This window comes from Pteropus medius, unplaced genomic scaffold (genome assembly GCF_902729225.1).
Source record: "Pteropus medius unplaced genomic scaffold, Ma_sr-lr_union100, whole genome shotgun sequence".
NCBI classification, from domain to species: domain Eukaryota; kingdom Metazoa; phylum Chordata; class Mammalia; order Chiroptera; family Pteropodidae; genus Pteropus; species Pteropus medius.
The window spans coordinates 1,296,022-1,312,820 of NW_024345479.1; the positions used below are offsets into that span (position 1 = coordinate 1,296,022).

The 16,799-nt window shown below is 40.1% G+C and overlaps 2 protein-coding genes across 3 annotated transcripts in view; both read right to left on the reverse strand.

Annotated features, from left to right (window-relative positions):
* Window positions 1-11,479: 11,479 nt before the first annotated feature.
* LOC120611138 (keratin-associated protein 9-2-like) overlaps window positions 11,480-16,799 on the reverse strand; it is a 30,702-nt gene continuing 25,382 nt past the window's right edge. The window contains exon 3 of the mRNA XM_039873528.1: window positions 11,480-11,611. Within this exon, the coding sequence (XP_039729462.1) occupies window positions 11,480-11,611 (132 nt within the window). The remainder of the gene's footprint in view (window positions 11,612-16,799) is intronic.
* On the reverse strand, window positions 13,727-14,667 carry LOC120611140 (keratin-associated protein 4-12-like). 2 transcript variants are annotated; one of them, XM_039873531.1, is made up of 2 exons: window positions 14,319-14,667; window positions 13,727-14,236 (listed from the first exon to the last, which is right to left on the reverse strand). In XM_039873531.1, exons 1-2 carry the CDS (start codon window positions 14,465-14,467, stop codon window positions 14,026-14,028), a joined length of 360 nt encoding a protein of 119 aa, XP_039729465.1. In that variant the 5' UTR covers window positions 14,468-14,667; the 3' UTR covers window positions 13,727-14,025. The 2 variants fall into 2 exon arrangements, with proteins under 2 accessions (XP_039729465.1, XP_039729464.1); XM_039873530.1 differs by having other exon boundaries at window positions 13,727-14,228; window positions 14,269-14,667.

Genomic DNA, 16,799 nt, shown 5'->3' on the forward strand with positions numbered 1-16,799 from the left:
GGAGAGAGGGACCTTGGCATCGGAAAAGAATGACCCCGAATGGACCGTCTTCCAGAGATGACATTTCGGTGAGCGCACTATTTAAATTCTCGCTCCCACATCTTCCAAGGACATTTCAGTCATCTTAGGTGAGGAATGAGGCTCTGGGAAGAGGGAGGCATCTTACTTCAGTCCCGAACAGATTTTTCAACAACACTTCTTCCATGTTAAGTTTAAGGAGTTACAGCTTCTTAAATAATTTGCTTATTGATACCAGAATTCCTGACCTACTTTGCAAAAGTTTTTTGACCCACTTAAGACTCTCCCATTCTTCTTTTTCTTTGTTCTAATTATAGATTTCTCTGTGGTACTGGCAAATGTTGGGTACTGGCAAATGTTGGGTACTGGCAAATATTGTCCACTGGCCACCTGCCAACATGTGAGCCGCACATTTTAAACATGTCAGGTATAAAAAGTATGTTGGGAAACCTTGTGTCTTTCCTATGCTTGGCAATAGTTTAAATAACAGCAATTATTAGCGCCTTTTCGGTTTGCTAGAACTTGTCCATAAAACATCTGAACCTCCCATTATAAACATTCTGCAGCTCTGCTGAGCCAGAATGTGCTCCTGACCAAATCTTGACTTACACGTATGTCCCGTGTAGGAAGCAATCTTAAAAGTATAAGAAAGTTTTGAGAAAAATATTACAAATCCCATCAAGAGGAAAGAGGGAAGGCAGAATGGCTTTACGAGTGGAAGAGCCACTTTAAAAAGTAAGTTTCCTACTCTGACTAGTACCTTGGTCAAAAGTCAGGAGAATGAAGCCTGGACGATCGCCGACTTCATAAAATCTTAATGAATCTTGCAAATCAGTTGGTCAAGTTACCCATTCATTTGCACATTCATTCTGTGACATCTTTATTATTTTTATTTGAATTGATCATCTCCAAAGAATGAGACACTTTACCTCCACAGGAAACACTGCTTCTCTGGACAGCTCCAAGAGTGAGTTTTCACGTATGTTTTTTGCCAAAATTAGTATCTATAGCTCCCGTGATTGGTTTTGTTTCTTGACTCCATAAGGCCACATAAGATACATCGACTCCGTCTTCTGCAGACAGATATTCTCATATGTGGAGACACTGGGCATTCCCTTCTCCCAAAGGTTTTCTTTTCTCTTGGGTAATTATCACCAGATACCTCCATTCTTCATTATGTAATTTGAATTCCAGTTCTACTCCCAGCAGAGTTGCTCTCCTCAAAGCACTTGCCAATTATTCAATATTCCTCTGTGATCAGAGACTCACTCAAGATGTAGCTATTTTCTAAGCAGCCCAGGATGTCTTCCTCTTTTGAGTACAGCCCATATTTCTCCCGGGTCATGTCTGCCTGATGATATAATTAACTACTATTCTTTAGGTTAGCTATGTCAGCCCCATTAGGAAATTTGCTGGGATTTGAATGACTAGGTCCCTATTTAGTGAGGTGGCATCTGTCCTCCTATAGGGGACATTCCTCAAATGGTTTCTTGGTTCCTCTGTTGATATTCTCTCTCCTGCCTTTGTGTGCCTGTTGTTAAGTTCATATTCCAGTCATACTGATGTCCTCATTGTTATTGTATGAAAGAAAGAATTCTTCGGGTTCAGATTTAACATCGACTTCAGGTATGTGGCTCTTTAATGTGAGTTCAAGTTAGCCATAGCGCTTCTTCCCTAGCAAACTCCAGATACTTTGAGTATCTGCAGAAAAAACTATCCAGTGCATCTGCCCCAAGCTGTCTGCCTAACCATTCCTCTTGTACGTCTCTTATCCAGGGCTCAGCTTAAATTTGGGTCAAATGCTTATTATTATTGGATAAAGAGAAATGCTGTCATCGGACATGAGAGATATCTTGACAATTGTCACTGAATTCAGTCTATATTTCTGCACTCTCTTCGTAAGAAATTGAGAGTCCTTTTCAATTGCCCTGTTGAAAGCCAGATTCATTTTCTACTAAATTTCACTGATCAACTAATCTAGCAAAAATAAAAAGTTAAATTATTTTCCATGATTTGGTCGAAGTGGTTCCTCTTCTAGGGATTCACAAAAGGTCTTTTGAACAATCGATTCTAGAATCTTTTTCTGAGATCAAACTTATAGGTGTATGGTTTGCAGAAACTTGAAAATGGAATGGCATTTGCTTGTCTCAACACATTCTACATCTCTCATTCTCTAAGATTCCTCAGATGTCAGTGTGTGGTTTCTTTTGTTGTAGCCACCAGCCCCCAAAAGACACACAGACCACCAGAAATCAGTGAGTTATAGGAAACACACTCTTTATTCAGCCAGCTGGGTCTGCCAGGGGTACGCAGACCCCAAATTAAGCAGCAGCGAAAAGTAAAAGTACAAGGTTTTTAAGCTCTAAACCCCATTCTTCATTCTGTCTGAACACAAAGGTCTATTTTTCTTCTATTCACTACCTGTCGACCCATAGGTCGGGTGTGCAAGCGGGGTTACAGAAACAGAAAGCTTGTTATTAGAATGTTATGTTCCCATAATTAAAAGTCTTTTGTTCCCATGGCGATAGTCAAACAGTAATTTCCTGCAAGTAATAAATTTCAAGCAGTCATTTTTCAGCCACTACACTTTCTAGTCTCCAAGTGCTCTGGGACATCATGTGCACAGCATATAATGACATGAATTTATTTAGAGAACCTAGATGTTTGTTAAATCTATTTGTCCTTAAAAACAGTTAGTCATTTTTCCAATTTGATTATTTCCCATGGTCTGAAAAGACAGAGAGCAAATAAGAGCCTTTCTAACATAACCTTCGCATTCTTTGTGCTACATTCCACAGAGAGATCTCAGATCTTATCTTAGTCTCAGATCTCAGCGTGAATGAAGGAGAACAAACCCCTTTTATAAGCCTGGATTTTCCCTGCCAGATACTGACTTGTTGATAGCTCATGTATCATGAGTTGGGTGAGGGGGGAGATGCAAACGCATCATGCAAAAAAAATTAGCAGCACCGCACTGAGGAGCTTACTTCATATTAAACTTCTTGGTGTTATTTTGAAATAAGATTTGATCTCCTTATTTAGAGCAAAAGGAATTAAAACCTCTCTCTCTCTCTATATATTCCTCTCCCACCTCTCTTCCCCACCCTCTCTTTCACTGTTGTAAGTTTTCCCATTTGGTTCAGAAGGAAACATCAGAATCTTTATTTTTCTTTTATTATAAAAATAACTCATGCTTGAAGGAAAAAACAGTGGAAAACCCTGATTCCCCAACATCCCACCCAAATCTCGCTCTCCTGGGACAAACTACGGGTTTCTGTTTATTATGCCCTAAATCTTTCCCTTTCCACATGGTTGTTTTCCATGTTTGGAAGATGAAANGAGAAGGTGGAATTTGTCATCTTTTGCAAAGGATCTCTAACCACCTGAGCTGGGCTATACGAAGACTAAAATGTTGTGAACCTTTCTCTGATCAATAACAACTAATAATTTTTAACATTCTAAATTTCTCTACTTACAGATTACCCTTTAATTTCCTAGAATAATATCTAGGTCTGTTTATTAAAGTGGGAGTCATCAGTTTATTTCTGATTCTTAATCCTGTATTTTCTACGTAAGTTAGCTCCAAGCTTGTATAATTCCTGTTTCTTTTGTGACTAATTTGACTTTGAAATAGCTTCTTTTGTTGTCATTTCTAAGAGTTCTCTCATTCGCTTTAAATTAAATTAAATTTATTTCAGAGTTTGGGCTTGGAATCTAACATTCTTTCAAGCATATACGCAAGAAAAATCCCAAGGTGCAATTTTTGAACCATGTACTATGGGAGAGATTTCAAGAAGTTTTCCAGTGACGAAAGAGCTGAGCTTTCCCCACTTTGAAGAGATGAAACGAAGACCAAGACCGATTTTCCGAAATTAGCCCCTATAGTCCCCCTAACAATATTACATTGCACTAGAGTGCCTAATCTAGAAATGGACTTTCGTGTTTGATTCAAATCATAAGAGTGTAACTCATGATAGGCAGGGACGGAATAGAATGGATGTGTTGCTCATAACAAGCTAGTGATGTTAGATTGTAATTTGGTGAACAAAGACTCCTCCAAAATAAGAGTCAGTGCAACATTCTGATGGTAACTCTGCATCACTGCAGAGTCTTTTTTTTGAAGAGACGAGATAGGTAAATAAAATACAATGGGAAATATCATAAATACCTGAAAGATATTATGGTAGAAATGAACCAAAACATAAACTTCATCATGGATGCTCACGATACAGTAGTGAGAGTGAGGATACATGATAAGGGAGAACTACAGGAAGACGCCACCCAATATTTGAAATCTACATTAAAAAAGACAGAAACCAAATTATGTAAAGTTGCCTTAAAAAAAAAAGGATCTCTTCAAAGTCTAAGGAATTGATTCAGATGTGGTTGAAGGTATGAGAAACATGAAACTTAACTGAGGGCATTGGTGTTATAGACACTCAAAGTTAAGACAGTGCTGAAGCAATTGTTGGCATTACCCAGCCCAGCACTGCTCAGGGGAGATGGAGAGTTCGCTACAGGACTGTTTTCAAGTTCCATTGGCAAGAACTACTATGAAATAAATGCACCAAATGTCATCTGACGTTTAGTTCCTTTAACTTCCTTAACTGATTCTTTGCTCATGTGGTGGCTGAGAAGTTCCTACTACAGTTAATTCTCCTGAAAGTTCATAAATAGGAGTCTTTGCTTTATGGGCCTGGCTAACTAATGTGAGTCTGCTACAAGAAGAAGTGGCTTCTTCTTTGATGTATAAACAAAATCAGGTGCAGAGCCTGCAATGCTCAAGGCAAATCCCTGATAACTTTATCGAGGCTTTATCCATATTCATCCATATGAATTCTGCCCTGAATGTCTTTTAGAAGGCAGCCTTCTTCTTCTTCTTTTTTTTTTTCTCTCTCTCTCTCCAAGAGAATGCTTGTTATTGTGATGGTGTAAATGCTTTCTTTAAATCATTATGTATTTGGATGCCTATGAACTTCACATAATAATAATATGTCAGTAAGCAGTCACATAAATAATGATGGGGCAAGGCAGAGTGTTTAGGGACCTCAAAGAAACTCAGGCATGGAAGGAATCCTGATAAACTTCTTGCCAAGTGGTTGTCAGTTCCAATGCTTGAATGTCTAGTAATCAAAAATTCATACGCCCAGGGTGGTCCATTCCATCCGTAGGAAGCTCTTTTAAAGGGTTTCTCCATATTTCAGATTATATTCATTCTAGAGCCCCCGAACTTTCTCTCCATCAGAAGCATCTGTGACTGTACCATCAGAATGGCGTTTCTGGGCTCTTCTCTACCTTTATGAACTCTGCCCTCTATTTCAGGGCCCTTGGTCAGGGAGTCACATCCCTTTTCCTCTAAACATGGCAATTATCTTGCTGCTCTGTAGGACATAGTTCCAGTCAAGCAAGCATTTTCCTGACTGGTTATCACAAATTTTAAGATAGTCTTTCTGTAGCAAGTTTATCATCATTAACTTTCCTTACCAAGTCCTCCTCATTGTTAAAATCAAGTTCAGAGTGGCTTACCTGGATGCTTAAGAACTTCCTGCTCTGTTTTAGTTACACTGAGATCCCTTAGGCAATACCTGGAGGTTTGGATGTCTCTTCATCTCTTTTCCTTGCATATATATCCATTTTGTGATCTGCTTGTTCAACTCATCATCAATATTCTGTGTCTGGCCAGGAAGGCTACAGCATGCCTACGTGATGAGAGCTCATGGCTCCTTCTATGTTCATCCATATGTTCTCCACTGCAGAAGAAGACAGAAAAGCCTGGGCAATGGGAATTGAAATCGGATAGAAGAATATTTACACATCATTCATGTTCTGCTACCTACTAAGGGAAGCCTTTGGGGAAAATGACTTAATATATTCCAATTGATTTTCATTGTTTTTTGCATGTACCTGTTGGGGGGCACTTCTTTACCCCAATTCTTCTTTCAGTATCACCCTTGCTATTCTTCATAGTAAGTTGATTCATGGGATTTTTCCTTCTTTCTTTGCCTCCCTGATCGGGTTGGCCAGATACAATCCTGCATAGAAACAGCCCCCTCTTGAACCACTCTTCCTATGTCATTAGTGATACAGGCTCATTATCCTTACTTCTGGTGTATAAATTCCATCTCCCATTTGCATTCCACTCGAAGCACAATAAGGATGGGGACCTTGATTGTCTTATTTACTTCTGTATTCCCAGCACCTGGCACAATGCTTAACACTCAGTAAGTACTCAATAAATTTTGTCGAAATAAGGGACCATTCTCTCCTTCAAAGTCCCAACTATTGACAGGAAAGAGATGAAAATACAAGAAAGCACCTAGTAATTTGCTTTCGTGTTCAAGGCCTCATAGACCTATATTCTCTCCACAGCTTGATGGGAGCAAGGAGCATCAGGCACACAGTGAGCATGGAGCAAACAGCCTAGTGTTTAAAGTCAGGTAAACTATGGGATAGTGGTGCAACTTTGAGCAAGTGACCTCATCTCCCTAAGCCTTTGTTTCCTCACCTGTTAAATTGTGATAATAAAACCTTGCAGGATTATGAATGAGAAATGATGAGAAAGTAGCAAGCCTAATACTCGTAGTCACTTAGCAAATGTGAGTCCCTCAGCTCATTCCTCCCCCGTCATGCAGGGGAACCAGTACTCAGCAAATCAGATAACCTGGCAGCCTCTTCAGAGAAGCCTCCTGCTCCATAAGGTCTTCTAAGACCTAAACACAAGGAGAGGGATCTAGCCTGCAAAATATTCTTTCCCTCCCAGAGTCAGTATCAGATTTTTTGTTGTTGTCCCAGCAAATATCTGGATATCCTATTTATTGTTCAGTTCTTCTTCAGAAAATTTGGCTCCCACTTTGGACAGCTACACTTATATCTATCATATCCGCCACGCCTTCTACAAGCACTTGGTTTCTTTTCTTTATCCAATCCTTCTGTTTTCTGCTGACACCCTGATATAGAGTCTCTTCAGCTTCGTCCTGGCCTCACAAAATCCAGAATCTGTTTGGATCAGAGGCTTATATGCCCATTGCTGAGTTACTTCATTTCTTAGGATTCTGTAAGTAAATAATTTCCTTACAATGCTCTGATTAGGAACTGATTCAGAGTTTGGTGGCACCAAAAATGTGCCTTGTGTGCTTTGCAGAGTGTTTTTTAGTGTTTTGTTGTCATTGTTCAATTATTCTAACTGCTAAACTAAAGTTGCATAACTAATTACCCCAAATTTAATAGTGTAAAACAACTGCTTATTGTATTCATAGATTCTGTGGATCAGGAATTCAGAGGCGATGGTCCAGGATGTCTGGTGTATCAGCTAGAAGACTCAAAGATGGGGGCTAAAATCATCTGAAGTTCACGCATCTGTTTGGCAGTTCATGCAGGCTGTCAGCGGTGGGGAGGAGGGAGCTGTTTTTCTCCATGTGGTCTCTCTATATGGACTAGTTTGGTCTCCCTCACATCACAGGATGGTGGCTGGCTTTTCCCCAGAGTGAGCATCCTTAAAGAGCCAGAGAGCCAGGAAGAAGTTACACTCTTCTAATGACCTGACCAGGAAGTCACATATCATCTTCTCTATTGTCCTTTCCATCAGAGCCGTCACAAGACCCCCTGAGAGTCTGAGGGAGAGAAATTTGCTTGGTAAGTCTCTGGAGAATAAACAGAACTAGAGTTACTACCATGGCCATTTTTTGGAGAATACAGTCTGTGACACCAGGTGAATGAGACCAGGCAAGACTGCCATTTCCATGACACGAAGGAAAAAGTATTTTTGGGTGAGCCTCTTTCTCTACGTCCTAGAACAGTGCTAGGAAACACTTGATGAAAATGAATTGCTTCATTGCAGACCAGAGCCCTAGGACAATGAGGGTCTCACTTCATACCTGAGTCCTTAAAACCAGTTGCTACTATTTGAAGGTATATGGGAAATGATATAGGGAACTGCCATTTTAAGTAGAAAAGTGACCTGCATGTACAGGCTTGATCATTTCCATTGGTAGACAACTCAAATTATACGTCTTCCCACACCCAGTCACCAGAGTTATTTCTACTTGTAGTAAATTCTAAATAAAAATGTCCTGAATAAGGGTATTGAACCCAATCTGGGTACTGAACCCAATTCTATCAATTACTCTTTGTATGACATGAGGCAAGTGACTTGTAAAGTGGAAATGATTATTCTCGCTTTGCCCAACTTGTAGAGTTACTGTGAGATTAGAAGATATGATACGAAATGCAAGAACTTTTAAAGGAACAGACGTCAAAACAACATCTCAGTGTGTGGTCACAGTAGCGAAGAAGTAGGAAGATGATTCTAAATGATCGGAAAATAGGAGCAGGACACAGGACCAATGAGTTCATAGATATAACATGGTTAATACTGATCATTTGCAGAGATATTGATCCATTTCAAAGACGTAAGAGAACAGTCCTAAGGATTTGTTTTTTAATATTCTTAGAGGGAAAAGGGGATGACCACTTTTCCAAGGCCGAGATCATGATTTTATGTCAAAGATAGATGAAGCAGATCAGCAGCTGGTACACTGATCCACAGGAAATAAGGAAGAAAAAAGGCAATGAGGTAAGCTCCACTTTGCTAAGAAGCCTCACGATTTGACAAGCTAATTAAGTGTTTGGTTGTCAGCGAGGCTGGGGAGTGAGTTTACTGGCATGCTTGATTGATAGATCTATCATTTAGGAGAAATTGCCAATTTGCTTCCTAAAGTGGCTGTGCAAATTTATAACACCTTACACCCCACCTCCAACATGCAAGAGATTCTGTGAAATCACATCTTTTCTATTTCTTGTTATTGTAAGACTTTTAAATTGTTTTTCAATATAGTGGTGTAAGTTGAAATCTTGTTGAGGTTTTGATCTGTAAATTCTCCATTACTTATGATTATGAGTGCTTTTTCACTTTTATTGGTCACGTTTATTGGCAATATGTGTTTCTTCTAAAGTAAAATCCCTACCAATATCTTTTACCTAATGTTCTATTGAGTTGCTCATGGTTACTGGTTTGTGGGAGTTACTTATAAGATTCTTGAGACCAATCTTTTGCCTCTGTGTATTGTAAATATCTTCTCCCAGTCAATACTGTATAGGACAAAAGAACTGAGCTCAGCCAACCCACGAACTCACAAGAAACAGTAAATAGTTATTTTTTAGTAATAAATAGTTGGTAACACAGCAATAGATAATTAAAATAATTTTTATCCATATTTTATGCCTAACTTTTCTTTTATAATATTACTGAATTGTCTTGTATCATTTTAGCTGATCAATCTTACTAGAGTTTACCTATTTTGTTCACTTTTTAAAAATAACAAAATTCTGGCTTTGTTGAATTCACTATTTTTTCTTTATTCTCTGTTTTGTTAATTTCTACTCTTTTTAAAAAAACTATTTGTTGTCTTTGGCCATGCTGCCCTGAACAAGCCCAATCCTGTCTGATCTCAGAAGCTAAAGCAGGGTCAGGCCTGTTTAGTACTTGGATGGGAGACCATCGTCCAAACACCTGGTTTTACAGGTGCTGTAGGCATTAAAAAAAAGAAAAGTATTTTTTTTCTTCAGTGTAGTTTGGGGGCTATGCTATTGCTTTCCCCTTAACTCCTTTTTTTTGGTCAATTTTTTTCCCCTTAACTTCTTAAGCTGAGGCATTTAACTCATTAATTTTGAGTTTTTCTTCTCTCCTAGTATAAAGATGTAAACATAAATCATCCTCAAACATTGCTTTTGTTGCATCCGCTGAGGTTTGATGTCATAATTTATTATCCAATTCTACACATTTAGACAATTCTTCTATAGGTTTTGCTCTTGTGTTTTTAACATTAATTCATTTTCCCCACCCAGCTTGGCTCCGTATGACACAACTAGGAAGAGGTGCTACTGGCATCTAGTGGGCAGAAGCCAGGATGCTGCTAAACATTCCTTGATGGTCACAACAGGGCGCCTCCACCCAGCCAACAAAGAGGATCTGGCCCAAATGTCAATGGTGCCAAGGCTGAGAAACACTGATTTAGACCAATATCTAAATATGATTAACAAACATTATTGCCTTAACTGATCTTCTTCCCTGTTATGAACTAGGCAGTCTCTTCAGAGAATACCAGATACACCTGGGTCTGATTTGTGCTTCAGCTTCATCTCATAAAACTCAGGGTGGTGTTTTGTAGAGACTGTGGAATGGCTCAAAGGTTAAAATTTTCATGATGTGATTAGCTCAATTCCCAGGACTGCGTCCATATTTAATTTTCTTGATGATGTTCTAGTTAAGAGAAAAAATGGACTGAAAATTTAGAGTTACATGAAATATGGCCAGGGGTATCTGTTTTACTTGATACCTTTTTTATGTTCCACACTATTTATGGCCCGATGAAAGAGACCACCCAGAATGCCATGCCCTGACTTCAAAGAACAGGTATCTTTAGATAAGCCTCTGGCTTAAATGTGCCAGCACAGCACCACAAATACGATGGACACTTAAACATAGAGGATGGCTCTTTAAACCAGCCTACCGGGCTTACCGTGCATGTGGTCACACCATTGACCTGAGGGCTGACCTGAGTTTTGGGGACTAGGTGGGAGAATACACCTGTAAAAGAAAAATTATTTGTATATGGAAAAGTTTGTTTTCAAAGGTACACAGACAGTGAAAGTGTACATCGTCCCAGTATTCAGACTGTTGTTTTCTTTATGCTCGTAGTAAGATCTAAATGTAAGATCTTGGAGCTAGAATCAGAGGCCCTAGCCCTTGACCAAATTCTGTCCATAACTAGCCAAGTGAACTTTATTCATCTGTAAGAGGGAGGTGATCATCATCTTGGTTTTGCTAGTTTAGGGGGTCACTGTCAGACTCAGAATAAATAATACTCGTGAAATGAAATATGAATGTAAGGCCTTAAAAGTAAATGCTGTACAAAAGGTAAAATCATAACATAGATTGGAAGATAGCAAAGACTAAACATAGAGGATGATCTATTGGGAAGGAACCAGAGAAGCTTCCCATAGCTGGGAAGATAATACAAAGTAATCATAAAAAGGATGAATTAAGTCAGAAGGATAATGAGCACATTAGAAAAAAAGGATTATAAAAAACTACTAAATATGAAAAAAAAAAAACTCAAACCCTAAGAAGCCTATCAAATGATTTGTGCTTTGGTCACTTTAAGGGAAAGTGGTGAGCATTTTTGCAAGGCTGACACGATGACTATAGGTCAAGGAGACCTAATACTTGTAGCTATCACAGTGATCAGCAGCAAATGAAGATGAACAAAATCAGACTAAAGTTGACTGCTTCTTACCATTTACTCACAGAACCTTTTAAACAAGAATATGATTAATAGAAAGATGGGAGCTGCATGCTGGATATTAGTAAAGCCTGGTGATGTAGCTTGTGGCATCAACTAGAGAGGTGACAGGTTGATTGTCAGAAGGTTAGTCTGTGTCATAAGATTCTGTGGTGAAAGGATCAGCAGCAGGAAGGCTGGCAGCAGCAGAACACACAGCAAGGGTGGCAGCAGGACCTGGTCCTGCAGCAGGTGGGCTGAAAGCAGGCTGGACGGCAGCAGGGCTGGCAACAGCAGAACCCAGAGCAAGCGGGCTGGCAGCAGGTGGTCCTGCAGCAGGTGGGCTGGCAGCAAGGGGAGCAGCACATGGTATCAGGGGTGGAATGTGTCTGTTCAGAGGTGAGTTTCTCAGATTCTGCTGACCCCTTCTGCTCTGGGGCTTTTATACCCTGGACCCCCAGTGTTGGGATGAATAAGCAGGACTTTCCTTGTTATTTACTTTGTTTTTGTAGTCACCAGGAAATTGTCAAGGAGGAAGGTATTCCCTAAATGATATGAATCTTTAGGAAATAAGTGTTTAATGTGTTTCTCAGTTGAGAATAATTCCTACAAACCTTTTCAGATAGAAGGAAGGTGGTTACATCATCAGCATCATTTCTGCTTTGATCATAATTTGGTCACATGAAATGATTCCAGATGGCCTTGTGAGGGTCTGTACATGTATGTGTCCATCCCCAGTTTTGTTTCTTCGGCTGACTTGGATTGGGACACACTTCTGTGGGAAGAGGCATGATGCTGCCATGTTCACAATGACAGACTGAACTCATGCCTGTGTCCAAGTCTGTTGCACCACAAAAGCCTGATTCTAGACCAGCACAGGTATCTTTCTGGAGCCACCTACCCCACCTGTGTGTCCCAGATCTACCACAAACACTGGGCCAGGGGACATCTGGCATAATCACTTCCCTAAGCACAGCAGAACCAAAGCAGGTGGGTAGAAGCAGAAGCGGTACACTGGGACTGAGAGAGCATCGGTCACTTTACTTCCTGAGTGACCAACAGTCCTGATTACCCAGGACTAAGGGTTTTACCAGGATGTGGGACTCTCAGGTAATGTAACTGGGGCAGTTTGGACAAACCAGGATGACTTGGTGACTCTAATCCTAACCATGTTAACTGGCAGTCAGTGACCTCAGATCACTGACAGCACATTTATTGTGTTCTTTCTTTTTCTTTCTTGCTCTTCTTCCTTCCTTTCTTCCTCCTTCCCTCTCTCCTTTCCTTCTTTCTCTTTCTCACATTCTTCTGATTCCCCCTGGAACACAAATTCTTATTTCTCTCCAGTGTTTCAAAGTTGACTCACAAAACACAGAAGATCGTTCCATTTCCTGGGACGGTTCAGATATTATGGATGATTCAAAGTCATACGTGCCCTTTGCATAGTGTCTCAGTCTCTAACTTTGCTCTTACTAAATTCTTTTAATAATATTTTGATTAGAGTAACGAATCACCCTAAAGTTGGGGAACATAAAATGTTTTGCAGGAAATTACTTAATAATTTCTTTTTACTTTTGTCCATGGGTACTGAGGGGAAACAGGCCATACAAGAATCTGATTTACACAAGAGCAAAGAACAAGTCTCTTTAGATGAGGCTCTTCCTCGTGAGAACACACTGGATGCTCGCAAATACTGGATGCAGATGAAGACTTGAGTGGCTGGACAGAGCCCGATACAGGGAAGGACCCTACATGCATGCAAAAGAGCTCTAAAATGCAGCCCCTGCTCCCCAAGGAGAGCTGCAGTTGCTGAGGTGTGGGACACTGGCTTGGAAGAAACATTGTAAATAGACGTTATCTCTTTATATATACAAGAGATACCACTTCGATTGTTAAGGAAAAAAATCAACTGAACATCTTGCCAGTGCTCGGCCCCTGGGTTTTTTTCTAACTGTCTTGAGACAGGAATGGTGCCACTGAATAGGAGCAGAAGACGGTCTTGGTTCTGTATCTGTGCAGATGGGCTCTTTAACATTACCCTGTGGAATATTCTCCTATGAAGAATGGAGATAATTTCTTCATTTCCTATGAAGAATGGAGATTATTTGTGGAAGACTGTATGAGACTCAGAATGGATAATGCAAAGGATATGCATCAGGTTTATAAATCCTTATATCAGGAATGCTGTACAATAAAAAAAAAACACAGTATGGATGTACGATGGTACAAGATTTATTAAAAGTTATAGGTAAGACTCCCTGCATATAGGGAGCCAACTCATAATGATCTTGGAAAGAAGAAAAAAGGATACAAGAACCATGAGTATACTGAAAAAGAAAACATATTGTGGAGATTTTTAACAGTTGCAGAAAACCAATGTAATAGTTATAAGGATTTGTTTTTCCAAGTTACATAGAGGAAAAGGGGGAAGATCTTGCTATGGTGTCAAAGCAGAGACCATAACTCCATATCGAGGAATCATGAAGCTGGCACATGAAGCTGCACAGGGGAAATAGAATTGGGAGAAGTCCTCTACACTCTGAATCAAGCTGATTCAGAAGCTTTCGTTAGGCAGATGAGTAACAGAAATTATGGTAGAGCATGCTGGTTGTTAGCAAAATCTAAGGAGTGAATGTTTCCAAAATGGCAAGTCAGTTAACAGAAGGTGTTGTGAGCAATGGTGTTGTGAGCAGATGGTGGATCTTTGGTGAGGTGATCAGCAGCAGCATGGCTAGCAGCAGCTGGATCCACAGCAAGGGCGAGAGCAGCAGCTGGGCTGGCAACAGGTGGTCCTCCAGCAGGTGTTCTGACAGCAGATTGGGCGGCAGCAAGGCTGGCAGCAGCTGGACACACAGCAAGGGCGAGAGCAGCAGCTGGTCCCACAGCAGCTGGGGCGGCAGCAGGTGGTCCTGCAGCAGGTGGTCTGGCAGCAGGTGGACGCAAGTTAGGACAGCACACAGCAGCTGGGGGCGGCAGGTGCGACAGCAGGTGGTTTGACAGCAGCTGCGGCAGCAGCTGGATCCACAGCAACTAGGGCGGCAGCAGGTGGTCTGGCAGCAGCTGGGGCGGCAGCAGGTGGTCTGGCAGCAGCTGGGGCAGCAGCAGGTCTCCTGGCAGCAGCCTTGGCCACAGCCCTGGTCAGAGCAGACGGAGCCACAACATGAGTTGACCATGGTGTCAGAGGATGGAGGTTCCGGGTGAGTTTCCAGGAAGGTGGATTTGGAAGATTTGGAAGGTTTGGAAGTCTGCTGGCCCCCAGTCCCCTTTTATACCCTGCTAAGGGGCTGCTGTCATCAGATGCAGAGCTCTTTCCTTGTCATTGTTTGCCCTAATAAACAGGCGATTATCAAATTAGCCAAATTTGTTTTCCTGGTTAAACTTTTCAAGATGGATGGAAAATGTATTTTCCTTTTCCTGATGTGTCAGGATTCAGCCCTTCAGCTCTTCCTGGATCACCTCTTCTGTGTCTCTTGCTTTAGCTCCCTCAGAGAAAGCAGTCACGTGACTTCTGCCCTTAGAAGGTGTGTGTGTTAGTCTCATGTGGCACAGCACAGAATGTCTCCACTTGGGTGATAATGATTCTAACAGGCCCACATTCTTTTTGGTGACTTGGGAGGATAAGGCGTCATTTTAGTTTGATGGCTCATTCGTTGTGGGTCATGTGGGCAGAGAAGTTTCAAAAGTGGACAGGGCATCACAGGCATGAGAACAAGCAGGCTCTTCAGACAATTTCCCCTCCCTACTCTGAGTCATGACCCGTTTGCTAGACTTACTGATGGGAAACAGTGTTCTGAGGAGGAAAACTAAATTGTGAAATTTTGATGTTTCTTTTTCTCCTCAGCTTTACTGAGGTATGCTTAATACACACAAAAAAAATGTACACGTCTAATGTATATATTTTGATGAGTCTGGAAATATGTGTACACCGTATTATCATCATCACATTTAATGAATGAAGTAGTATTTCTCTCCTTTCTTTCCTTTCCTTCTTTCTTTACTTGCTGTCCTATACCATTTTTTATAATAATCCTTCTTTTTCATAGTGATTTTAAACTGCAACATTTATCCTGTGCTAAATTCCTATAGATTTTTAGATCTATTTCTGCACTTTTTCTACAGCACACTTCACCGAAAATTATTGGTTTGGAGGGTCTCTAATGTGACTTTCAATTCCACAAATCCACAAATTTAGGACTATTTTTAAAATTCTGTTTTACTTGACTACATTGTTCTTCTTTCTTTCTCCTACATATTTTTCTTTTTATTGTCTAGAATGTATCATTGTTCTCAGATTTAGTCATGTAAAATCACAATTTTAAGATACTCAGGATATAGGATATAGTAAATTTAGGATGTAAGACATAGTAAATATAGGATGTAGGATATAGTAAATATCCCTTTGTGCTCATCCAAAGGATAGAATTCAACATAAAATGCCCTGCCATACATGCCCTAAGACAATCTTGATGAGATAAACGATGCCTTAGGAAAGTGATATAGAACTTAGGGGAAATTATTTTTCCCTATAGCTATATTTCTTGGTTAGTGCTAAATCCACCAATGCTCCCTAAATGTTGAACTTAACTAGGAGGTTACAGAGATAAATATGACCTGTATTTCTGGACTTCTAGCAACATATATTCCCTGCTTCATGCTTGTCTGCCTTTCAAAATTTAACAGAGACATAAATGTTATGATGATACAAAAAAGTGATACTTAGATTCCTAGAAGGAGAGAACAATTTTCTTACAGGAAAGACTAAATATCAGAAGCCTTTAATCCAAGAAGAAAATAGATAGGTTTATAACAAAACTTTTAAAAGCCATAAGGAATAAGAGATAAAGAAAATAGATACAAATTTATTATATCCAAGAATATTCAAATTAGACAGTATGTCTTACTACTGAAAAGTGGGTTTGTCAGCAAGTAGAAAACCTCAATAAATATTTCAAAAATCTAACTATCTAACTAGCTAAGTCAGTCAGTCAGTCAATCATTCCGAACTTGAAACAGGCAAGACAGCCTTCACAGGTTGAACACACCAAACTATGATACATTCATTCTGTGGAATACTACTCAGCAATAGAAAAGAACAAGCTATTGATACACTGTACAACTTGCATGCTCTCAAGGGAATGATGCTGAGTATAAAAAGCCAATCGCCAAAGACTGCTTACTGTAAGATTCCATTTGTAGAACTTGCTTGAAATAAAATTATATAGATGTAGAACAGAGTAGTGGTAGCCAGAGGATTTGGAGGATGAGTTGGAGGGAGTAGGCATAGCTGCAAGGGGAAGCCTTACGGAGAGGACAGTTCTGTGTCTTGATTGCCATTTTGTTACACAAATCTATACAGTACACATGATAATACTGCATAGAACTACACACACGCATGCACACACACACACACACGCAAGTGCCTGTAATTCTGCTAAAATCTGAACCAGTTCTGTGGATTGTGCTAAGGTCAGTTTTTGAGTTTTGATATGTACTATAATTTATAAG